We start from the raw sequence: 23,029 nt of genomic DNA, 5'->3' as shown, positions 1-23,029 counted from the left end.
CAGAGCAGAAAAAAATCTATGAGGCAACTCAGTGAAAGGAGGAGAAGGCATTGAGAAGCCACGCCTTGGGACTGATAATAAAAGGGGAACGTGTGGGCGGGGCTGGTTGCTGAAGGCAACCGTTCGGAGACATTCTAAGGGAATCCTGGTCTGTTCTTGCTAATCTGTTTGTGTCTTGTTTGTTGACTCTTGTTTGATATTTTGATTCATTTATTGAAGGAAATATTCTGTTGCTTTTTTGTTTGAACTGTAAATAAATTTGGGTTGGGTTTTTCCAGCCTATTGACTGTAAAAAGGAAAAAGGGGTTGTCCCTGATACACAAACAGGGCTGGTCGTAGGCTGAAATGGAACAACAAGTTTTGAAGCTTAATGGAATTTGAACCTGGCATCCCTACATTTCTGCTTGAAACCTTTGAGAATAAGTAGCTTTTGGGAGGGAACAAGATCAACCAATTGCATTTGGGAAATTTCAGAAGTATTAGATGCAAATGCGTTGATTTTACATGCATAATATGTACAAGCACTTCTTTCGAAAAGAAATAAAAAACATTATTGATTTCAAGAAGGCAGCTATTGTTGCTTTTCAGTACTAACAATAAAGTGATGAGTCTATCATTTTCTTAAACTACCTTTTTGGTGCTAATGACAGTGCTTGTTGTTTTAAGAAAATAAGAACACTTTTACTATGTTTTCAACTATTAATTTACACCTTTTTTATAAAAAAAACCACTTTCTTTCCGGGGTCAAAAAGAACAAAGTATTCTGGAAGATACATTAGCTGTCCTCATTTTAACCCCTGTTCTTTTTCTTCAGTTATTCGGGCTAAAGTTAAGGAGGTAAAGACCAAATGCCATGATGTCACTGCAGTGGTCGAAGTGAAAGAAATTCTAAAATCTTCATTGGTGAACATTCCTAGGGACACTGTCAATTTATATACAAACTCTGGCTGTCTTTGCCCACCACTTAACGCTAATGAAGAATATATCATCATGGGCTATGAAGATGAGGAACGTTCTAGGTAATTATGGGCTTCTCCCTTTAATTAGTTCCGCCAGAACACAGCTGAGTAAAATTAGAAAACCTAAAGAGAAATTTTAAGTTGATTCTGGACCAAATATTATCGAAAACAAGCTATTTTATGGGTGATTACTATTTTGATTGAAAAAGAGATTTTAAAAAAGGAGAAGAGAAGAATAACTGGAGAGAGAGAAAAAATCTGCATCTCCAATGAATAATTTTTGAGGAAGTTAGTAAACAGAAGCTCTTGCCTTGTTAATTTTTACTGTAGAGTAGATCTTTGTTTATATGTGTCTTCATTAAACAAATGAACATACTTCATGCCTCTCGGTTCCCTCACCTTCTCAATATTTTTATATAAATTAAAGTTTATCGGATATTTTTTTTAATGCTCCATCTTTATTTCCAAGACTGTTTTTGGAGTTCATTGGCTTTCTTGCAAAATAAAAATGGTAGGTGATCATTATTCAGAGTTTTGTCCAATGCATTCCCAGTTGCCCAGAAAAATAATGATTTGTATCTATAACTTGATTTTAAAATTCCCATCTATTCAGTGTTGCCCAGAATTAAGGATGCCCAGCTTCTTTCATGGAGACATTTCTTGGAAGCATGTGGAATAAGAATTAGTAGTCTGGATTTAATAATAGAAAACAACACCTGAATTGTTGAAGAAGGTCATTGGCACCAAGAACAACCTCTCAGATCTGATCAAATGGTTTTATTCAGCTAATGCAGACAGCTTGCATTTTGCAATAACCAAGCTTGCCAAAGTCTAGACCACAGTTCTGACTCACTCATTGGCTTGTTATGATCCATCTGTCTTGTTGGATGCTGGCCTCAGACAGTTCCTGAACCTCAGTTCCTGAGCCCTTCTTTTGTAGAGTTTGCAGCTCGTGAACTTAAATGGTGAAGGCTGTTAGAACAGTTTCCTACCACTATAAAGAAACATTAAAATTGGTATATCATAGCAGTCCCCCCCCCCACAAAAGCAACCCTCACATTCTCCCCAAACTAGTCCTGTCCCTGTGTGGTGCATTAATTCCCATTCTGCAGATCTCAGCCTCCCCAGTTGTGGTCCTTGATGATGAAAGACTACCCAACCTAATCGATCAGTCATTTAATTTATAACCAATTGTCATAGGTCCCCTACTCTGCACCCTTCTGAAGTGTAACAGACGCACTTCCAGTATTCTCAACTAGGATTTTTTTTTCTGGTTGGAAATTCTTGAAGTTGCAGTTCTAGGAGGAGGGGACAGGTGCAATAAACTGTCAACATCTCTTGAGTAACAGACTCTGAAAAAAATGAGACATTGGTTGGAACTCATGCTTCAGAGTCAGACAATGTATGGATCTGGTCAAGTGAATCTCTGTGCCTGGCCCATTACATCCGATTTTGTTGTGAGGTTAATTTAATTTCAAATGCAAGACAGCAGTGTAATATTAATAAACATTAGCTGATTTTAAACATATCATATCATTTTTCCCTAGACTAAAATTGTGTCAGGCACGAAAAACCAGTTCCATATGTAAAGGTTCAAATTAACTGATTTGTTGCTAAAAGCCTATGTATAGGAATCTTCTCAACTAATGGTCAGCATTTGGATTGAACTAGATATGAGTCAAGGGCATTGGGGGGGAGGAGGTGTTGGAGTTGGATAGCTTGTGACTATGCAATGATTCTAAACTGAACCCTCTTTTAACTCCTCCCACTGGCTCTGCCCATCCTTCAAATTGTCACATTATATCAGCTCAAGGGCTATCTAATTACAAAAATCTACACCTCTGTTGTATATGTTTCTGCCTAATTTTATGCAAAAACAGTCTTGTGGCACCTTAAATTTTGGCAGATTTATTATAATGTAAAGTTTGTTATGTTGTCGTCACAAACTAAACAAAACCACCTATGAAAATTGTTTTATCTATTTCTAAGAATGTGTCTTAAATCTATAAAAGTCTATAACTGCAAAGAGTTGCATTTTTCTTGCATCTTTTAAAATTCAGGATAGTTAAGGAAAGATACAGCTGAACTACTGTAATATTACTTACTATTGGTACTCGTACACTTATATACGGTGGTGGGATTCAAATATGTGAACAACCGGTTCTCTGTGTGGATGCCGCTTCTGGAACTCTGTTCTGGGCCTGGCCAACAAAAAATTAGCTACCGTTTCTGCCAAAGTGGTGCGAACCGGCTGAATCCCACCACTGCTTAAACATCCATAGCTAACTTTCCTTCCGTGAGTATAGATTCTACAAATGGGAGAAGTAGACTGTTGCTACAGAACTTAAGGGGAAATTGTAGTGGTCATTAATAGATCTGCCTTTGCTCCTTCGACATAAATCTTCCTCTTTCTTCATAAACCGAGCTATTTTGCCTTTCATATATAATCATTGTTCTTTTTCCTTAAAATGCAAAGACTACTCTTAGTGGAAGGCTCCATAGCTGAGAAATGGAAGGATCGTCTCGGCAAGAAAGTGAAGGTAAGACAAATTTAATTAACTGCTTAATCCATACATTTGACTTGATCATATGTTGCTATATTTTGGCCTTATTTCTAAACAAGCGTCTAGATTCTGTTTGTTTACTCAGAAACATTCAGTTAGGGTTCCCTCTTCAGCACGCTTAAATCAGAATACAGCCTCGGCCATCTCCTTTCTCCACAGAGAAATTATTTTTTTTCCCTATATACAATACTGAATCTCCCTCTCTCCCTCTCTCTCAAGTATCTCCCATGGCAAAACAAATTCCAAAATCCGTAAATGAATACAAAAACAAGGCCATTCCAGCTAGAGGTGGAGAATTACACCGTAGAGAATGGTGTTAAAATATTCAACGTATTAAAAATATTAAAACATTAAGCACAAATAATGACGTTTCATGAGTACACATTAGGGCGGCACATTGGGAACAGGGTTGGCCTCCTTTAGGATTCTTTTCAACACAACTCTTTAGAGGCAGTCCTCAACTCACGACCACAACTGAGACTAGAATTAAATCATAAATTATAGCGGTCCTGAAGCAAGGCATCCATGCAATCCTGACTCTCCCCATTGTGGGCGCTATGCAGAGCACGGGGTGTCTCAGAAGGTGGGGAAAGGCCCTGCGTTGCTGAACCAATGGGCTTCATGATGTGCCCCACGTTAAGATGAACAGGAAAAACAAGAAGTATGTATGATGACCGATGACTATGGTGTTCGCTAGAATGGAATGTCAGTGACAGAACATGGAATGGTAAGTGCTGGAGTAATGAAGCAATAGTAACAAACCCTCCAGATCCTTTTAAGGAATTACAGAATGTGTAGCGGAGGGGGGGGGGAGAGTCAAAGACAAATTCAGTTGACACCAGTTACTGAATGCTGTTGATACCACCCAGGAGGTAAACCACTCATTTTGCACTATTGGCAACAAAGTGGAAGATATTGTCGAACTATGGGTCATGCTGATGTCTAAAAAAAAGATGCTAGTTTAAGATCTATATATTACAGCAGACATGTCAAACACAAGACCCGGGGGCCAGATCCGGCCCACGAAGTGGTTTCATGAGGCCCGCGAAGCCATCCTGATAACAGTGAGGGAACGGCCCCCACTGCCTTGGCCCTGGCCCAGAGACCCTCCTTCTGCTAGAGACCCTCAGATCTGTTCCACTCCTGCCCAGGCCCCCATAGGCACCCTTGATGCGAACGATGTAGAGCTGGCCACGCCCACCCAGTAGGCCATATGCACTAACCACGCCCACCCAATAGGCCACGCCCACCCTGGCCATACCCACCCGGCCCCCCGAGGGCAACCGCAATGCTGATGCGGCCCTCAATGAAATTGAGTTTGACACCCCTGTATTACAGAGTGGTACCAGTGGGATGAAGTGTTGATGATTTCAGAGTAATAATTATATTTTGATCTAGAACAGCGTTGTTCGGTTGTGTAAAAAAAACAAAACAATTGCCAGCTTCTTGGGTTTCGCAGGGAGCTTTGAGGTTGAAGGTGGAGCAGGAAGCTATGTTCTGTTGTGCTCTTGGATTTTTTTTTCCCCCCAGAAGTGAAACGACTGGTATTTGTTATAGCCTCATTCAGCATAATTGTTCCCAGAAGGCAGTTTGCTCAGAGTTCTCTCTATCCTGCTAAAAGCACCAGTTACTAAGTTGTTAAAGAGAACGGTTCCAGAAAAATATCCACTGATTGTCAACTTCCTTCTGCAATGGCATCAACCCAATTCAAGCTTTTCAAGATAGTTAAGTGTCAGAAAAGAAAGCAATATCCCTGACACAGTTTGCTTATCCCTCTGTTGAGAATTGGCCATATCTACAGGCTGTGGAGATCTTGTCAGCACTTCTGCTAAGGCTTCCTTTGTCTTTACTCCTCCTCTTCTTCTTTTTTTTAAAAAAAGTTTTTTTTAAAAAAAAAAAACTGCTGCCAAAACACAAAACAATAGCCTACTCAATCCATCTCGACGGGGGTTAAGAGGGTATTAAGTCTGAAACTTTTAAGTACGTGTCTCAGGAGACACCGTAAGAGAACATGCTGAGCTTTGAACGCGCTCCTGCTCTTTCTGGGTTTATGGAAGGTTATTCTGAATCCAGGAAAATCCTTTTAAATTGCTTGGCAATGTGGGAAGGACAATGGTGCAAGCTCTTTCATTTGAGCTATGCGTATGACATATGTCCAGAGATTCACTTTGCATAACAGTATTTAAAATCTGATCTGTTACACAACGTAGATTATTTCTTATTCTCGCTGCTGAAAGAAGGAAACGTTACTGTTCACTTTCCCACATTCATTTATTGATATTTGAACATGTAGCCATCATATTCGGCTTACAAGCTTAGCAGCCATACTGCTAAGCTTGTAAGCCGCCCTGAGTCTTCGGAGAAGGGCGGGATATAAATGGAATTAAAATAAAAATAAATAAAAAATAAAATATTCATTTCAACATATAGCCTTCAGACACATATACTGGTGAACAGCATCAATTTAGTACAACTCTCTTACTGGGGTGTTTTCTAAGGAGAAAATATGGTTGGTATTTTTCTGAAAAACACTGTCATTGTGGACTTGTTGTTCATGATATGAAATGTTGTCCTGCTTGTAACAATAACACACTTTTTAATACTTAGCGGTCATATTTGTGTATGGTAGCAAAAGACATAAGGCAACAGAAATGCCTTAGAACAGGAATGGGAAACAATGGCCCTTTTATGACTTGTAGACTTCAACTCCCAGAATTCCTGAGCCAGCCATGCTGTCTCAGGAATTCTGGGAGTTGAAGTCTATGAGTCATAAAGGTGTCATTGTTCCCCACATCTGCCTTAGAAAGAAGACATCTGTAAGGGACAGTTACATATTTTTTCCTAAAAATAGCATCCGTGAATTTAAAAAAAAGGCTTTGAAATATTATTTTGGCATGTCATATACGATTTGTTAAAAAAAATAGGCAGCAGAAAGTTCAAACCTTTGTTTCAATTGATTATTTGATAATCAGTAGTATTTAATAGTACTTATCACTTTCTAGGTCAAAGTGGCCTGGAAACATATTACTCACATTATCTGGTTTTCTGTGACAAAAAAAAGCATTTTCTTCCTCCTAAATATCTTAACTCCCAACATTAAAACTGCTTAACAACTTAAAACTCCTGGTTATGAATGAAGTCCTTCAAAATTTTCCATTTACTAACAGATTTAGACAAAAGTGTGTGCAATGGCATCCAAATGGGCTGAGGTAGCTTTGAGGCTCTTTGATTAAAAAGTTAAAAGCAAATAGCGTCAAATGGAAAACCAGTAAAATACTATAGGTGAGAAAGTGGCAGTTTTTTAGGTGGGCGGAAGCTAGTGTTACTAGACTGACAGTCACTTATGATTTTGTTACCTCATGATTAGATGACTGCAATGCGCTCTGCATGGGCTGCTCGAGGATACTTTGAAAGCTCAGCACAGACAGTAACAAATGCTTCTGGTTATGCCCATGTGCATGACTTCTAAGTCAGTGGTCTCTAAACTTTCTGGCTTTGAGGACTGGTGGTGGCGGCAGGGGTGGGGAGCAGAGGGGATGGTTCCATGCTGTTGTGATTCAGTGTCAGCCTGTGCTCCCAGCAGCTGAGTCCAATGAATCTGAGGAGGAGGAGGGGGGGTTGGAGAGCCTTTGGTGTCAGAGGGAGGCTCTGATGCACTGCAGGACTCTCAGCCTGGCCCCTCCAGTCATGTTCCTCATGAGGCCAGCTGTGTGAGTACGAGGTGTCAGACTTAGATGAGTCACAGCTGAATCCGTTCAGAGAGAAGCAGAAGGCAATCCAGCAGAGCAGAGCAGAGCAGAGAAAATCAATGAGGCAACTCAGTGAGAGGAGGAGAAGGCAGTGAGAAGCCACACCTTGGGACTGATAATAAAAGGGAAAGGTGCGGGCAGGGCTGGTTGCTGAAGGCAACCGTTTGGAGACATTCAAAGAGAATCCTGGTCTGTTCTTGCTAATCTGTTTGACTCTTGTTTGTTAACTCTGGTTTCATATTTTGAATCATTTATTGAAGGAAATATTCTGTTGCTTTTTTGTTTGAACTGTAAATAAATTTGGGTTGGGTTTTTCCAGCCTATTGACTGTAAAAAGGAAAAAGGGGTTGTCCCTGACACACAAACAGGGCCGGTTGTAGGCTGGACCAGAACATATGCAAGCAGCAGGTGCGCGTGTGCACCGCTCACACAATTGGAGCTTTACGTGACGTGCTTGCCTGCCGCTCCTGCAAGTGGAGCTGCTCACGCCCCTGCTACTTGCACAGGCCAGTTCCGAATGGGCTGCGGTCAGGTACTGGGCTGCAGTCCAGGGGTTGAGGACCCCTGTGCTAAGTGAGTTATGTTGGCTCTCCTATTGGCTTCCAGGTTTAATTTTGGATGCTGGTCATCACCTATGGAACCTTTCATGGCATAGGGCTTGGTCTAGTTGTTTTTTGCCCATTTGATGCATTCAGTCAGAGTGGGAGCTCTTTAAGACCAGTCAATTAAAGGTTATCATCTTACGGAACTGCGGAATCATGCCTTCTCTATTGCAGCCCCTGCTCACTGGAGCAGCATCCCCCCAGCCCTTCCCCCTGAAAGATACACAGCTCCCATTTTCCCTGGTTGTGTTCCAAATTGTGATGTTATGGGTGTCTGCGGAGCCCCTGTTGAATTTTTGCAGGTTACAAATTGTTATTTTGGTCTGTGCAATCATATGGTTTTTCCTGTGCATTGCACTTATTGTAAACAGCTCAGAGATCTCTTGCAGCCTTGACAAACCCAGTAAATCAAAAAAATAATAATAATTGATCTCTCTCTGTATCTCTCCCCTCTTCTGCTTAATAAATCTGCTATTGATATTAATATTTACCTAAAACGAATGTAATCTTCCACCCTCAGAGAATCTGTGCATGCAACATGCTTTTTATGTGTGTACATATAGGCATATGCAATTGTATTCCTATCAGAAGCCATGCTTCAAAAAAGGAGAGGACCAAGACAAAAAAACTAAATGTGTAACTATTTATAAGTACTTATTAAAATCAATTACCTATAATATAAAGCACTCCATTAATAAAACTAATTGATTCCACTGTTTACAGTAGCACATAAGTATATACTCTCTTTAGCAGAAATCACAAAAAAGAAGCAGGTATTAATATCATAGAGAGAACTATCTGGCATTATCATAAGTGGATATTGGGAAAAATGGATATAGAAAAAAAGTGAAAGAACCTTGAATGAAATAAATGAGAAAATATATTTTGTTTGAAAATTACTAGGAGGTAGATTAATCTTCCAATAAAATGAATAAAATATGGACATGTTAAGGAGACTGTGTGGGAACTGTTTGGAAGGAAGTGAAAAGAAAAGAATTGTGCTTCAGTCTGCTACTGAAGTGTATGTAATTGTGGTAGAGGGACGTGTGAAAATGGAAACTTGGTGGAATGAGGAAAGAGGCTATGGATGAGAATTTAAGAGAAAATTAGGATAATGGCAATATACTGTATAATGTAAATGTAGAGAAAAAGTTAGTTACACAGAATGTTGTTGAAGAAAGACAATGTCATTGTGTCCTCCTTAATTTCTTAAACTCCTTAATCTCATTACACATGGACAGGCTTAATCATAGCTTCAGTTGTAAAAGTGTGAGCATCTCAGACCAAGCTAAATCCAAAACTAGTAGGGAATTTCCAGGAAGGTTGGCACTCAAACAAATCGACCAACGTGAAGTTTTTTAAAGATAAACCACACTTACCCTCCATTCAAAAGAGATAATAAAAAAAATCTAAAAAGGAAACAAAGAGGTAAGGACGTCTCCTCTCCAGCAATCAACACCTAGATAAGCAGGGATTAACACCAGGAGCAACACCACACAAACAAGCAGTAAACAATACCCTAATCAAGGAACTTCCAACTCAGACTATCAATCAAGCAGTAAACAATACCCTAAACAAGGAAACTACCAAGGAAAACAACAACAATCCGACCAACACTTATAGGGCATATATATATATATATATATAAACACAAGGCAAACCTCACTGAAGATTTTACCTAGCTGGGTAATGAAATCTCTGCAAGCAATCAACCAAGCAAACTCAGAGAGCACCTGGGACTCCACAATTCAACCATGAGCTACATATATTCTCTTCCTATTGATAACATGAAAAAGTTAGGATCAAAAGGGGCAGAGGAAATGCAGAGCATTAAAAAAATGCTTTGATCATGAATAACTAAAGCTAAAACAAGGAGCATCCAGCAGATACAGAATAGAATGAAAATAAAAGTGAAGACTTCGAAGGGAACTGAAATGGAATAATGCTAGAAAGAAATTTTTAGGGATATATATATGGAACAATTGGAGTGAAACTTGAGAAGTGTTAAAATATGGAAGTGGTTTGCTCACGATAAACAGAAAGAAGATAATATTGTTCATCCACAGCAAGGAAAACTTAACAAGGATTAGAAGAGAAGCTAGTTCAGTCCCTTGACTGGTTCAGGAGATGGCTAGCCACCCTTTATTAAAATACAGGTAAAATAGCCTTCTTTCCAAGCCATCTATTGCTAAATAGCTCCAACTGTTAGGAGATCCTAATGTCCCAAAGAAATCTAGTGTTTATCATTTAAACCCATTGTTTCTAATTTTGTCTTCTGGAACATTTCAAGAGCCTTGGTGGAGCAGTGGGCTGATGCCTCCTTAAGTAACACCAGCTGCCTGCAATTAGTGCAGGTTCGCATCCCACCAGGCTCAAGGTTGACTCAGCCTTCCATCCTTCCGAGGTAGGTAAAATGAGGACCCAGATTGTTGGGGGCAATTAAGCTGACTTTGTAATAATGCTGCTTGGGGTGGGCCGAAAGCCCTAATAAGCAGGCATATACATAGAATGAAGGCTACTGCTAAGCTTGTAAGCCGCCCTGAGTCTTCGGAGAAGGGCGGGATATAAATGGAATTAAAATAAAATAAAATAAATATATGACAGCTCTTATGATTCCTGAAGAAAACTATTATGTCTCTCCACAGTTCTCCAAGCAGAGCATACCCAACACTTCCTGTTCCTCTTAGGTTTTTCTTTCCAGGAATCCTACAACCTTGGTTGTTCAGCTCTGGATATACTACCATTTCTCAGTGTCCTTCCTACAGTCCAGTGGTGGTTTATCCTGTGATGTAAACCAGAAAAGGGCCACGAATGAATGTAGACTGAATTCAAAAGTAAGCCACCAGCATGAAAAGCATACTGTACATTGAGGTGGTTTGGTCATATAAAGAGAATGAACGAGAACTGAATCACAAAACAAATATATGAAGGAAGAGTGAATGAACTGAAAGGAAGAAACTGACTTGTCAACGAGAGAAGCGGGTGAGAAGTTTGAAGTATATGGCACCGAAGGCCATGTGGAACCAAGCTGTTTGCAAAGGTAGAAAAGTAGGGAGAGTGGTGTTTATATCAATTAGGTTTTGCTCTATATTTCCTTTTTTTAATCTCATACATTTAATTCCTTGCTTATTATTTATTACTCTTTTCTGCACTTTTCAGAACATTATTCTGCAAATTTTTATTCAAGAAAGAATTGGTTATGGCTAAAAAGAATAGCCAATGGGCTGAGAAAGGAAACTGTCCTCCCAGGGCTGTTGATTATCTTGCAAGTTTTAGGATGTTATTTCTAATTTATTGAAGATCTTTAAAAAGGATACCTGCATTCTTCTCATGCTATTTATTTGAGTTTGGGACATTCATATTTTGACACCTGAAATTCCAGGAGGAAACAGAACAGATGAAGGGAACATATATAGAAATGGGTGCTGAATGACTGAAGAATAAGAGGATTGGCATAGTTTGTCCTTCATCCTTGTCATTTCCTGTCCAATTGTTATATTCACTTTAGATCAGCGGAGATTCGTGTTTGTATTTGTGACTATGCTTGTTTTCATTTTCCCCCCCGTTTTCCCCAGTTGACTTCATTTAGTTTTTATTTGAAAAATAAATTCACTGCAAGGCACTTTTCAGCCTGTGTCATCTTATGTTGGGTTCACTAATTCATTTCTATTAACAAGATCTCTAACATTAAAGTAAGACGTTTTTAACAGAGTTTCCCCAAGTTGGATTATTAAAATAAAGCAGCTATCAGTACTGAACGATACTTTTTTTTCCTTTCTCTGGAGTGCCACAAATGTTAATGATGATGATGATGATGATGATGTTGGAAGGGACCTTGGAGGTCATCTAGTCCAACCCCCTGCTCAGGCAGGAAACCCTATACCATTTCAGACAAATGGCTGTCCAGTCTCTTCTTAAAAACCTCCAGTGTTGGAGCATTCACCACTTCTGGAGGCAGGTTGTTCCACTGATTAATTGTTCTAACTGTCAGGAAGTTTCTCCTTAGTTCTAGGTTGCTTCTCTCCTTGACTAGTTTCCATCTGTTGCTTCTTGTCCTGCTTTCAGGTGCTTTGGAGAATAGCTTGACTCCTTTTTCTTTATGGCAGCCCCTGAGATATTGGAACACTGCTCTCATGTCACCCCTAGTCTTTCTTTTCATTAAAGTTCATTGTTGAACTGCAACTCCAGCAAAGAAGGTAGATAGATATGTATGTATCACAACAGAATTAGAACAGAATTATTTGAACCAGGCTGTGGCCATTAATTTTGCATACCATATCCCTTAAACTACAAATAAAATGAAAGAGATGATGATAGATTAGTTATCTTTGCGCATAATTGTATGTCATAGAAATATAATTGTGATATAAACAGCTACAGTAATTGCTTTTATCGAAGGATGAGAGAACCACCTCTTTAGGAAGACACTTAGCTGCCGCTGCGGCCGTCTCACCTTTTCTTTTTAATCTTACAGCGCTGGGACCAGAAACTCCGTCATCCTGTCAAAGGCAGAGGTGAACCTGCACAGAGTGATTCTGCTCCCAAATCTGGGAGAAGCACCAATCCACGACAAAGGCGCAACTGAGATGGAATATACCTTGAGGCCAAAACTAATCCATGGACTTGTATAAATTAAAAGACTTGCCTTCTTGGAGCAGCAAAACAGAAATTGCACTATTGCACGTTGCCTCTTATTGTTTACTATGAGTTCATACTGTAGCCAATGTTAGTTGTTGTTGTTTTTTTTCTTCCCTTCTTGTTTTCTTGCCTCTTGTATTGTGCAAGAGTACAAAAACTTGGAAAAGAAAGGTATATTATATTCACAAACATCTATCTGTGAATTACATTGACAAACATTTTTCTTTATTTGAATGGCCAAATTGATTTTATTAGATGCTCCTGATAATTGTTCGTATACAGTTATTACAGGCTAGAAATCCACAAATACTTCCTATATATGCATAAACAAGTTGCCTGAAAGGACATTTTAAAAAAACAACAAACCAGCAAATCCCACAATTTTTTGGTTTTATTAGGGAAGAAACATAACCCAAATTACCCTGTAGTTATAAAGAAGAATGAGATGAATTTCAAGAATATCAGGGGCCCATATATTAAGAAAAAAAAAATTCTTTTCTAATAGAAATAAAGCATCAGAAGGCAAATGAGTTCTAAAAGTTAACTGACAAACACTAGCTATTTTTCCAAATTGGCAAGTGGAAAATCGATCAAAGTTGTAATTCTGATCTTTCTCCCTCTCTGAATTGAAATAAAACAAATTATTTTAGCAAAAACATTGGCATATGTTTCTTTGGCATGTAATGGTGTGGTGGTTTCAGAAATTAAAATGTCATTTAAATTAAGACTGTGATTACGTATGTAAGGCTATGGGGAATCTTCTGGGGAGGAAGTGGCATGAAATATTTGACTGATAATAATTTTCCATTCTTCTTTCTTTCTTTCTTTCTTTCTTTCTTTCTTTCTTTCTTTCTTTCTTTCTTTCTTTCTTTCTTTCTTTCTTTCTTTCTTTCTTTCTTTCTTTCCATCCTTCCTCCAAATTTTTACTTCTCTAGTCATTTTTAGCTTAATGCCCTTTGGAAGGCCTGGAGGAACGTTGTCCATGGGGTCGCGATGGGTTGGACACGACTTCACAGCTAACAACAACAACAACTAGGATCAGGCTCTTCTGAACTAGGGTAATTTGCAATGCTGGCCATTCATTCTAGCCATGTCACTTCCTATATTTCGCCTTTTAGAATGTCCACCTTGCCAGGTGAGACAGAGAGCAGGTGTAGAGACAGAGAATTGGATGTTTGCCACTTGCCATTTCTTAGTTGGATTTTTAAAGGGGCAAGGAATGAATGACACCATTAATCTTGCTCTCTTTTTCTTTTTCACTATAGAATTTGCCAGCCCTTTGGGCCAGTGTTGGCATTTTAAGTTTTGACTTCAAGCGTTCTGACAAATTGTTGACATGGTGGGTATGGCCAAATACTCTTTTATTACAAGACCAATTGGTATAGTTCCTGCCCACAACCCATTGTAGGCTCTGAGGATGCTCTCTGCAAGTTTCTTACTATTGTTCAATTAAATTTATTTGCTGCCCACCTCGCCATAGGACTTCTCTAGATGGCATTTAAAAAGGTAAAATTAAGTTTACCTTCATTTTTTTTACTTACGTTTTCTGCCTACGTGGTTTTCTTGATAAAAATGCCTTCTCCTGCACAATATAAATGTGACCCTTTGCCATTGTCACTGGAGTTGTCATTTACCTCCAGCTCTTCCTTTATTGCTACTGACCAATGTAGGTCGGTGCCTGCTTTCTTTAACTGGGCAGCTGGGATGACCTTCAGGCCTTGGGTGACCCTGCTGGAAATATATTTTCCTGGCGTACATTCCCAGAATTCTTGGCTCATCCCTCCCAGGAACACTCCCACCCGTTCCCCACCATGATGAAGAAACACAGCAGGCCTTGAGGCAAAAGATGATTTCTAGTGTGGCTAAAAATAAAATCAGCTCATACGCTAAATTTCAAAGAGATACAGAGCAATTGAACAAACTGACACTAATGCTTTGACAAACAATCTGGAACATACATACTGTATATGACGTATGCATACTGTTTTATCATATAGCAAATGCACAAAATGTATGTGGAGTGGGATGAATTGAGTTATTGAGGCAGTTGATTAAATCCATACCTTTCTGCATCTGGGTGTTATTATTTCAGGGAGCAAATGTGTAATTACGTCTTCTCTGACTAATTAGCAGGATGCTATTACGTTGTGAATGATCATTTCCTATAATGATGTATCCTTGAGGGTAAATTGTCACGAGGCCAAAGTCTTTACTTTTCCCATCCCAAAGCATGCCATTATGCCTGTCTTATTGCAATTCCCCTGCAATTTTTGTTATTTTTGGAACAAATTTATTTTTAAAGCAGAGGCATGTACTGGAGACATGGGCAACTGAACTCAAATCATAGAGCTAGAATGCGATGCTTAGGCTATTAATTCACACTCTCTGTTCAGTGCAGAAATCCAGATTAAAGCATTCCAAACATTCATTTGACTAACTTCTGCTTGAAGACAACCAATGAAAGGGATGCCCCCATATCTCTGCTAAGTGGCTGTACTGTCCAATTGTTATTACTGTTAGGAATCAGAACCTGCCTTATTGTACCTTAAATCCATGATTCTGTTTCCTGCGCTCTGGAGTAAGAGAAAACAGGTTTTGATCTTCAAGAGCTATCTTGGTCTCTACAATTTCTCCATTCAGGGCTTCCCCACCCAGTTCATGAGCTTCACTTCCAACACTAAAAAGTAGCCAAGGACCCATAAAGCAATGCATCTCACAAAGGAGAATCGGAAAGTAAGAGAGAAGAAAGAAACATGCTAGGCATGAGTGGAAAGATGGATATGGGATAAGTATTGTTTATGGGGGGGGTGTAACTTGGCCATTTTGGCTTTGGTGTGCACACTCTTTTTCATGATGCTCATTCACAGTTGGTATGAAGCAGTGGTGGGATTCAGCTGGTTTGCGGCACTTCGGCAGAACCAGTAGCTAATTTTTTGTTGCCCAGGCCCAGAATGAACTTCCGGAAGCGGCATCCATACAGAGAGCTGGTTGTTCACATATTTGAATCCCACCACTGGTATGAAGCCTCCAAAGTTAGCAATAATTCTTTTCCAATGCATGTCCACAAAATCCACTAGGAATAATTCTGGTTACATGATGTTGGTCTCCAATATCTTTTGCTTCATTGTATGGATTTGCACCAACATTTCTTTGCTTTCTCACAAGTCCATCTTACTTGATAAAAATCTCTCCCTTTCTTTTCACGCTTTCAACACTGATATTCCTTTATACATTTTTGATGTTTTAGCTGGTGTCATACCCCATTGGTACATCACTGTATCCAAGTTCTCTCTTAAATTACAACCCAAGGTAAATTTGACACCAGTTTCCCACATTTTCTCCCATATGTCCACATTTACAGTATATTATAACCAAAGTTTATATCCCATTTCACCATATAGTCTTTAACTTGTTCACCTCTTTATCAAACCTTAATAGCAATTTGTACATTTTAGTCGTTATATGACCATCATTTATATATTTGGTCAGTAGTCCCTTAGGCTTTCCTGCCTTCTTGAGCTTAACCTATACTTCATCTGCATCTACTGCTGTCCTAATAACTTCTGGATGCCTTCTCCAAGGTCATTCCCATGGCTCCCCACAGAAAGCAATAGAATAAGCTGTTTCCATTTTTGTTATATTTCAGATGGAGTGTAAAAATATATATAAAGTCCATTACAAGTGATTTTGTTCAGCATTGAAAGAAATATTTGGACCTCTGAAATTACTTCTGTGGAACAATTCTATTTTTTAATAAACCTTTTCTTCTTCAACATTCTCCTTTACTTAACACATCTTACCTGTACCCTCAAGTTGTTTAAACTTTTTCCTATGACTTTTAAACTATTTTCTTTAATATTTTTATACATTTGTGAAACCTTTCCAGCCTTTGTGTAATTATTTCAGTAGTAGCTTTAAAGTTTTGCACATCCCAATAAAATACCCTAAATCTATTAAAAGCTCCAGACCAGAAATTTTCTGTTTCAGGAATATCTAGAAGATCAAGACAATTGCTCTTTGTAACTCACTGGAATAAATTGCGCACTTCCAAATAAGTTCTGAAATACAGCTTGCCACCATGTTTATTTTTTAAGAATGCCTGTGGAGCCAAGTGCAGGCAAAGACAGTGCTCAGGTCAAAACTAGCTCTTACGTTTGATAGAAAACCAGTTGCCCATTTTATTTATTTTTAATTTAAAAAGCAATAATAAAAGGCCACACTCTATCCTCATATATACGAATTTGATACATTATGTCATCCTAGGTTCTCTGGAAGAATTCAGTGTGTATGTAGGTGAACACCAGCTAAAGAACTGGCAGCTGTGACTTCACATTGTTGTGAACAGATAAAATGCGGGAGGAATGGATGGATTCCAGTTTCTGCAATGCCAAGTTCAGAGGGAATGCACAGAAACCAACCATCTAAAACTAGTTTTAAGTTCAGTGAATTTCCAAATTTAGTGTGAAGCAGGATAGATCTGAGTTTTATAAGGTATAACAATGTCTATTTCTATGTGCCCTTTCAGTGATTACTGCCTTGTTGTGGCGAAGGGGCTTGCGTAATTCAGTGAAGCTATGAGCTATGCCATGCAGGGCCATCCAAGATGGACAGGTCATAGCAGAGAGTTCTGACAAAACGTGATCCACTGGAGAAGGAAATGGCAACCCACTCCAGTATCTCTGCCATGAAAACCCCATGGACAGTACCAAAAGGCAAAACGATATGACGCTGGAAGATGAGCCCCTCAGGTCGGAAGGCGTCCAGTATGCTATTGGGGAAGAGCAGAGGGCTAGTCCTAGTAGCGCCACAAAAGAATGAAGCGACTGGGCCAAAGCCGAAAGGACGCTCAGCTGTGGATGTGTCTGGTGGTGAAAGGAAAGTCCAATGCTATAAAGATTTTTTCTCCATATGAACCTGGAATGTAAGATCCATGAATCAAGGAAAGCTGGACGTGGTCAAACAAGAGATGACAAGACTGAACATTGACATCTTAGGTATCAGCGAACTAAAATGGACAGGAATGGGTGAATTTAATTCAGATGACCATCAGGTATACTACTACGGGCAAGAATCCCTCAGAAGAAATGGAGTAGCCTTCATAGTCAATAAAAGAGTAAGAAAAGCAATACTGGGATACAATCCCCAAAATGACAGAATGATCTCAGTTCGAATCCCAGGCAAACTATTCAATATCACAATAGTCTAAGTCTATGCCCCAACCACCAGTGCTGAAGAGGATGAAATTGACCGGTTCTATGAAGCCCTACAGCACCTTATAGAACTAACACCAAAAAATGATGTCCTTATCATCATGGGGGATTGGAATGCTAAAGTAGGAAGCCAAAAGATAAACAGAATAACAGGCCAGTTTGGCCTTGGAGTTCAAAATGAAGCAGGGCACAGGTTGATAGAATTTTGTCAAGAGAATACAATGGTCATAGCAAACACTCTTTTCCAACAACCCAAGAGACGGCTCTACACATGGACATCACCAGACGGTCAACACAGAAATCAGATTGACTATGTGCTCTGCAGCCAAAGATGGAGAAGCTCTATACAGTCAGTAAAAACAAGACCAGGAGCTGACTGTGGCTCAGACCATGAGCTTCTCATTGTAAAGTTTAGGCTTAAACTGAATAAAGTAGGGAAAAGCACTAGGCCACTCAGGTATGAATTAAATCATATCCCTGTTGAATATACAGTAGAGGTGACAAATAGACTTAAGGAATTAGATCTGATAGACAGAGTGCCTGAAGAACTATGGACAGAGGTTCACAACATTGTACAAGAGGTAACAACTAAAACCATCCCAAAGAAAAAGAAATGCAAGAAAGCAAAATGGCTGTCTGAGGAAGCTTTGCAAATAGCTGAGGAAAGGAGGGAAGTGAAAGGCAAGAGAGAAAAAGAAAGATACGCCCAATTGAATGCATAATTCCAAAGAATAGCTAGAAGAAATAAGAATGCCTTCTTAAATGAACAGTGCAAAGAAATAGAAGAAAACAATAGAATAGGGAGGACCAGAGATCTCTTCAAGAAAATTGAAGAGATGAAGGGAATGTTTCATGCAAAAATGGGCATGACAAAGGACCAAAATGGCAGGGACCTAACAGAGGCAGAAGAGATTAAGAAGAGGTGGCAAAATTACACAGAAGAACTATACAAGAATGAGCTTAACATTCCTGATAACCACGATGAGGTAGTCACTGACCTCGAGCCAGACATCCTAGAATGTGAAGTGAAGTGGGCCTTAGAAAAGCTGAGCAACAACAAAGCTAGTGGAGGTGACAGTATTCCAGCTGAGCTATTCAAAATCTTAAAAGACGATGCAGTAAAAGTGCTACACTCAATTTGCCAGCAAATTTGGAAAACTCAATAGTGGCCACAGTATTGGAAAAGATCAGTTTACCTTCCAATTCCAAAGAAAGGAGGTGCCAAAGAATGTTCAAACTATCGCACCATTGTACTCATTTCACATGCTAGTAAAGTTATGCTTAAAATCCTACAAGCTAGACTCCAGCAGTATGTGGTTCAAGAACTACCAGAGGTACAAGCAGGATTTCGAAGAGGCAGAGGAACTAGAGATCAAATTGCCAACATACGCTGGATCATGGAGAAAGCTAGGGAGTTCCAGAAAAACATTTACTTCTGCTTCATTGACTATGCTAAAGCTTTTGATTGTGTGGATCATAACAAACTGTGACAAGTTCTTAAGAGATGGGAGTACCAGACCATCTTATTTGTCTCTTGAGAAACCTATATGTGGGCCAAGAAGCAACAGTGAGAACTGGACATGGAACCACTGATTGGTTCAAAATTGGGAAAGGAGTCCGGCAAGGCTGTATACTGTTGCCTTGCCTATTTAACTTATATGCAGAGCACATCATGAGAAAGGCAGGGCTAGATGAATCAAAAGTTGGAATTAAGATTGATGGGAGAAATATCAACAACCTAAGATATGCAGATGATACCACTCTAATGGCAGAAAGTGAAGAAGAACTAAAGAGCCTCTTGTTGTGGGTGAAGAAGGAGAGTGCAAAAGTTGGGTTGAAACTTAACATTAAGAAAACCAAGATCATGGCATCCGGCCCTCTCAATTCCTGGCAAATAGATGGGGAAGAAATGGAGGTAGTGACAGATTTTATTTTCCTGGGTTCCAAGATCACTGCAGATGGGGACTGTAGCCAAGAAATTAAAAGATGCTTGCTCCTGGGGAGGAAAGCCATGGCAAATCTAGACAGCACACTAAAAAGCAGAGACATCACCCTGTCAACAAAAGTGTGTATGATCAAGGCGACGGTCTTCCCAGTTGCAATGTATGGCAGTGAAAGTTGGACCATAAGAAAGGCTGAGTGCCAAAGAATTGAGGCCTTTGAACTATGGTGCTGGAGAAGACTCCTGCGAGTCCCTTGGCCTGCAAGGTGATCAAACTGGTCAGTCCTAGAGGAGATCAACCCTGACTGCTCTTTAGAAGGCCAGATCCTGAATTTGAAACTCAAATACTTTGGCCACCTAATAAGAAGGAAGGACTCACTGGAGAGGAGCCTAAGGCTGGGAAAGATTGAGGGCAAGAGAAGAATGGGACGACAGAGAATGAGGTGGCTGGATGGAGTCACTGAAGCAGTAGGCGTGAGCTTAAATGGACTCCAAAAGATGGTAGAGGACAGGAAGGCCTGGAGGAATGTTGTCCATGGGGTCGTAATGGGTCGGACACGACTTCGCAGCTAACCACAACAACATTTCTATGAGATATGTGGCATGCTTGCACCTTTTTAATTTAAGCACAGAATGGCTGACTTGTTTTATAAAAAGTTACTCCTTTCTCTCTCTCTCTCCCCTTCTCCCATCCTCTAATTGCAATATATTCATTATAAGATATGATCTTTCCTTGTTCAAGCAAATTGAAAACCCCAAATACAGTAACGTCTGAAGCTTTTCTTTCTCTCTCTCTCTCTCTCTCTCTCTTTTTTTTTTTTTTTTTACAATTTCAGGACTATGTCCTTGACTTTCCCCAATACAATCTGTTTCTCTTTATCATAAAATAGCCAATTAGTCCCAAATGTCTTTAGAATCTTCTGAAAACCCCAGGCTTCAGTGTAGAAAATGAATTCTAATAACAAAGACTAACCACAAGCTTGGAAGTTCTTATACATATTATCTCATAAGCCACAGCATCTGGATGTTACGTATATCTGGAGCATGTTCTACTCCTTTCAAGCAAAAGGACTTTATTTCAAAAACACTGGCCTATTGTTGTTTTGAATAGATGCTGAATGATAGGACATTACATTTCTGTGAACCTGTCAGATTTTGACATGGCTAGAATTATCTTCTACTATCTATGCCCCTGGTGGTGAACCTATGGCATGCATGCCACAAGTGGCATGCAGAGCCCTCTCTGTGGACACACATGCCATCGTCCCTGTCCTAGGCCTTCAGCTGGGTTTCATAAAACCTTTTCACTTTAGGTTTCTGCCTCCGTGGGCAAAAAAAAAAGTTTCAATCAATCAATCAATTTCAACTTCTTGCGGGGGAAAAAAAAAGATCTCGCAAAGTTGGAATTGATTGATTGAACTTTTTAGTCCCACCCAGTCTGCCGTTACCATCGCAGCCACGCCCACCCAATGGGCCACGGCCACCCAGCACCCAACGATACATAAGTGGGTTTTGGGTTGCAGTTTGGGCACTCGGTCTCTAAAAGGTTCGCCATCACTGATCTATGCCATGTGCTATGCCCTAAGTGAGTGCAGTTACAAGACAGCAAGAGGAGCAAAGGATTGTGTTGTGCAGTTGCTAACATCTGGATTCTGATGGCAGTACCATTTTAGCAAAATAAAACAGACTTCATTAATAGGAGTTTGCCACTTTCTCAAAGAATACAGGGTGTTGAATGGAACAGCATTTCACAGAGCTAAACAGATTATCTGAGGAGCTTTGCTAGCTCAAATTTGTTTCCCTTTGATGATTATCCTGAATCTGCAGGCTGGAGCATAAAGCTATTCCTGCACAAGGCTATTGTGCAATACCTCTGCTTTATTTACAGATTGTTATGCTGGCTGCCTTTGGTAACCCTGCCCTCATGTCCATCCTCCCTTCATGTCTACCTCTTCTTCCATTTTGTCTCTTGCCAGACAAAATACATTAAGAGAAAAAACTGGAATTGTTAAGCAATGCCCCTGAGACTGGCCAAAAGAAGAGACCTCCATTCTGGCAGAAGTATAGAGCTATCATTTCCTTGCATGGTTTTGTATTCAAGCAACTATTTTCAGAGCTTCAGTTCTTGCCCCTGACTGGTCTGAACTCTGGAATAATACACAGTGTCCATCTCATTTCTACTTCAGCCACTCAAAAAGTGTTTTTTTGGTTTTTATATATCCAAGGGGTTCGCGTACAGCCCCAATTCCCCCACTGTCGGCGTTATAGACGGTGATCCTTTTTGCTTACACTGCTTGGAAGAGTTATCAGAACAGGAATGACTACAGAAACACGAAACCTTTGTATTCTCCCAATACTGGGGGGAAAATGTTGCCCAACAATCAAATGGTTATATACCGATCAGGATTATGAGTTTGAATGAGCTGATCTTCTTCCCAGAATGATCTCAGTTGGAAGCTTCAGCAGAATGATTCGTTCTCAGCCTCACTTTCTTTTCTTCACTCAAAGGACAATGCAGGGTCATTCAAAAGAATAATTGAGCATGAAAAGCAATTCAAGGGCTGGATTTAGACAAGGCAGTGAGCCACAGAGTGGCAAACTACATTTGAATTTAGCACATTGGGTACACCATTAGGCTAATTGAGAAATCCTTGTTAAGGTAACCATGTTAATTTAAGCATATTACACAAAAGGATTAGAGAAATGTATTATTCACGTTTATATCTCACCTTGATTGATACGACTGGTTTCCCCAGGCCAGACAGTTAACTGAATTGAGATCTTTTCCACATTTGGCACTGCTTTCAATCCCAAGAATCAATCTATCATCTATCTATCTATCTATCTATCTATCTATCTATCTATCTATCTATCTATCTATCTATCTATCTATCTATCTATCTATCTATCTATCTATCTATCTCTATCTCTATCTCTATCTCTATCTATCTATCTATCTATCTATCTATCTATCTATCTATCTATCTATCTATCTATCTATCTATCTATCTATCTATCTATCTATCTATGTCCTCTTTGGTCTCACCAAGCTGAAATGCTAAGGATGAATAGGAAAGAAAGTCAGACAATGTCAAAGGCCATGGACTGGAAGAGGGGTGGGTAGAGAAAGGCCGTCCTCTCAATATCCCACAGAAGAAAATCAATTTGTATTGGTTATCCTCATTCCCATTTCACACTGTGTGGGTGTTTGCCTGCTCCTGTGAAATATATTGAGCAAATGAGCTGAAAAATTATCTTGTCACTTTTTCCTGTGGAGAACCTGCTAAAGGTGTTGAAGTTATTGCTGCATCCCTTGGGGAAATAGACTTCCCCCAAATTCAGGACTTAATAATAGTACAGAGGCC

The 23,029-nt window shown here is 39.6% G+C and overlaps 1 protein-coding gene across 2 annotated transcripts in view; it reads left to right on the top strand.

Moving 5' to 3' along the window:
* FRZB (frizzled related protein) overlaps positions 1–13,513 on the top strand; it is a 35,629-nt gene extending 22,116 nt beyond the window's left edge. For both annotated transcript variants that reach the window (XM_081315002.1, XM_081315001.1), the window contains 3 exons: positions 815–1,019; positions 3,436–3,499; positions 12,349–13,513. In XM_081315002.1, coding sequence (XP_081171128.1) covers positions 815–1,019; positions 3,436–3,499; positions 12,349–12,459 — 380 coding nt within the window. In that variant the 3' untranslated portion in view covers positions 12,460–13,513. The remainder of the gene's footprint in view (positions 1–814; positions 1,020–3,435; positions 3,500–12,348) is intronic.
* Positions 13,514–23,029: the final 9,516 nt, after the last annotated feature.

This window comes from Vipera berus (genome assembly GCF_964194415.1).
Source record: "Vipera berus genome assembly, chromosome: 1".
NCBI classification, from domain to species: Eukaryota; Metazoa; Chordata; class Lepidosauria; order Squamata; family Viperidae; genus Vipera; species Vipera berus.
This window is presented reverse-complemented; position numbering and strand designations above follow the sequence as displayed.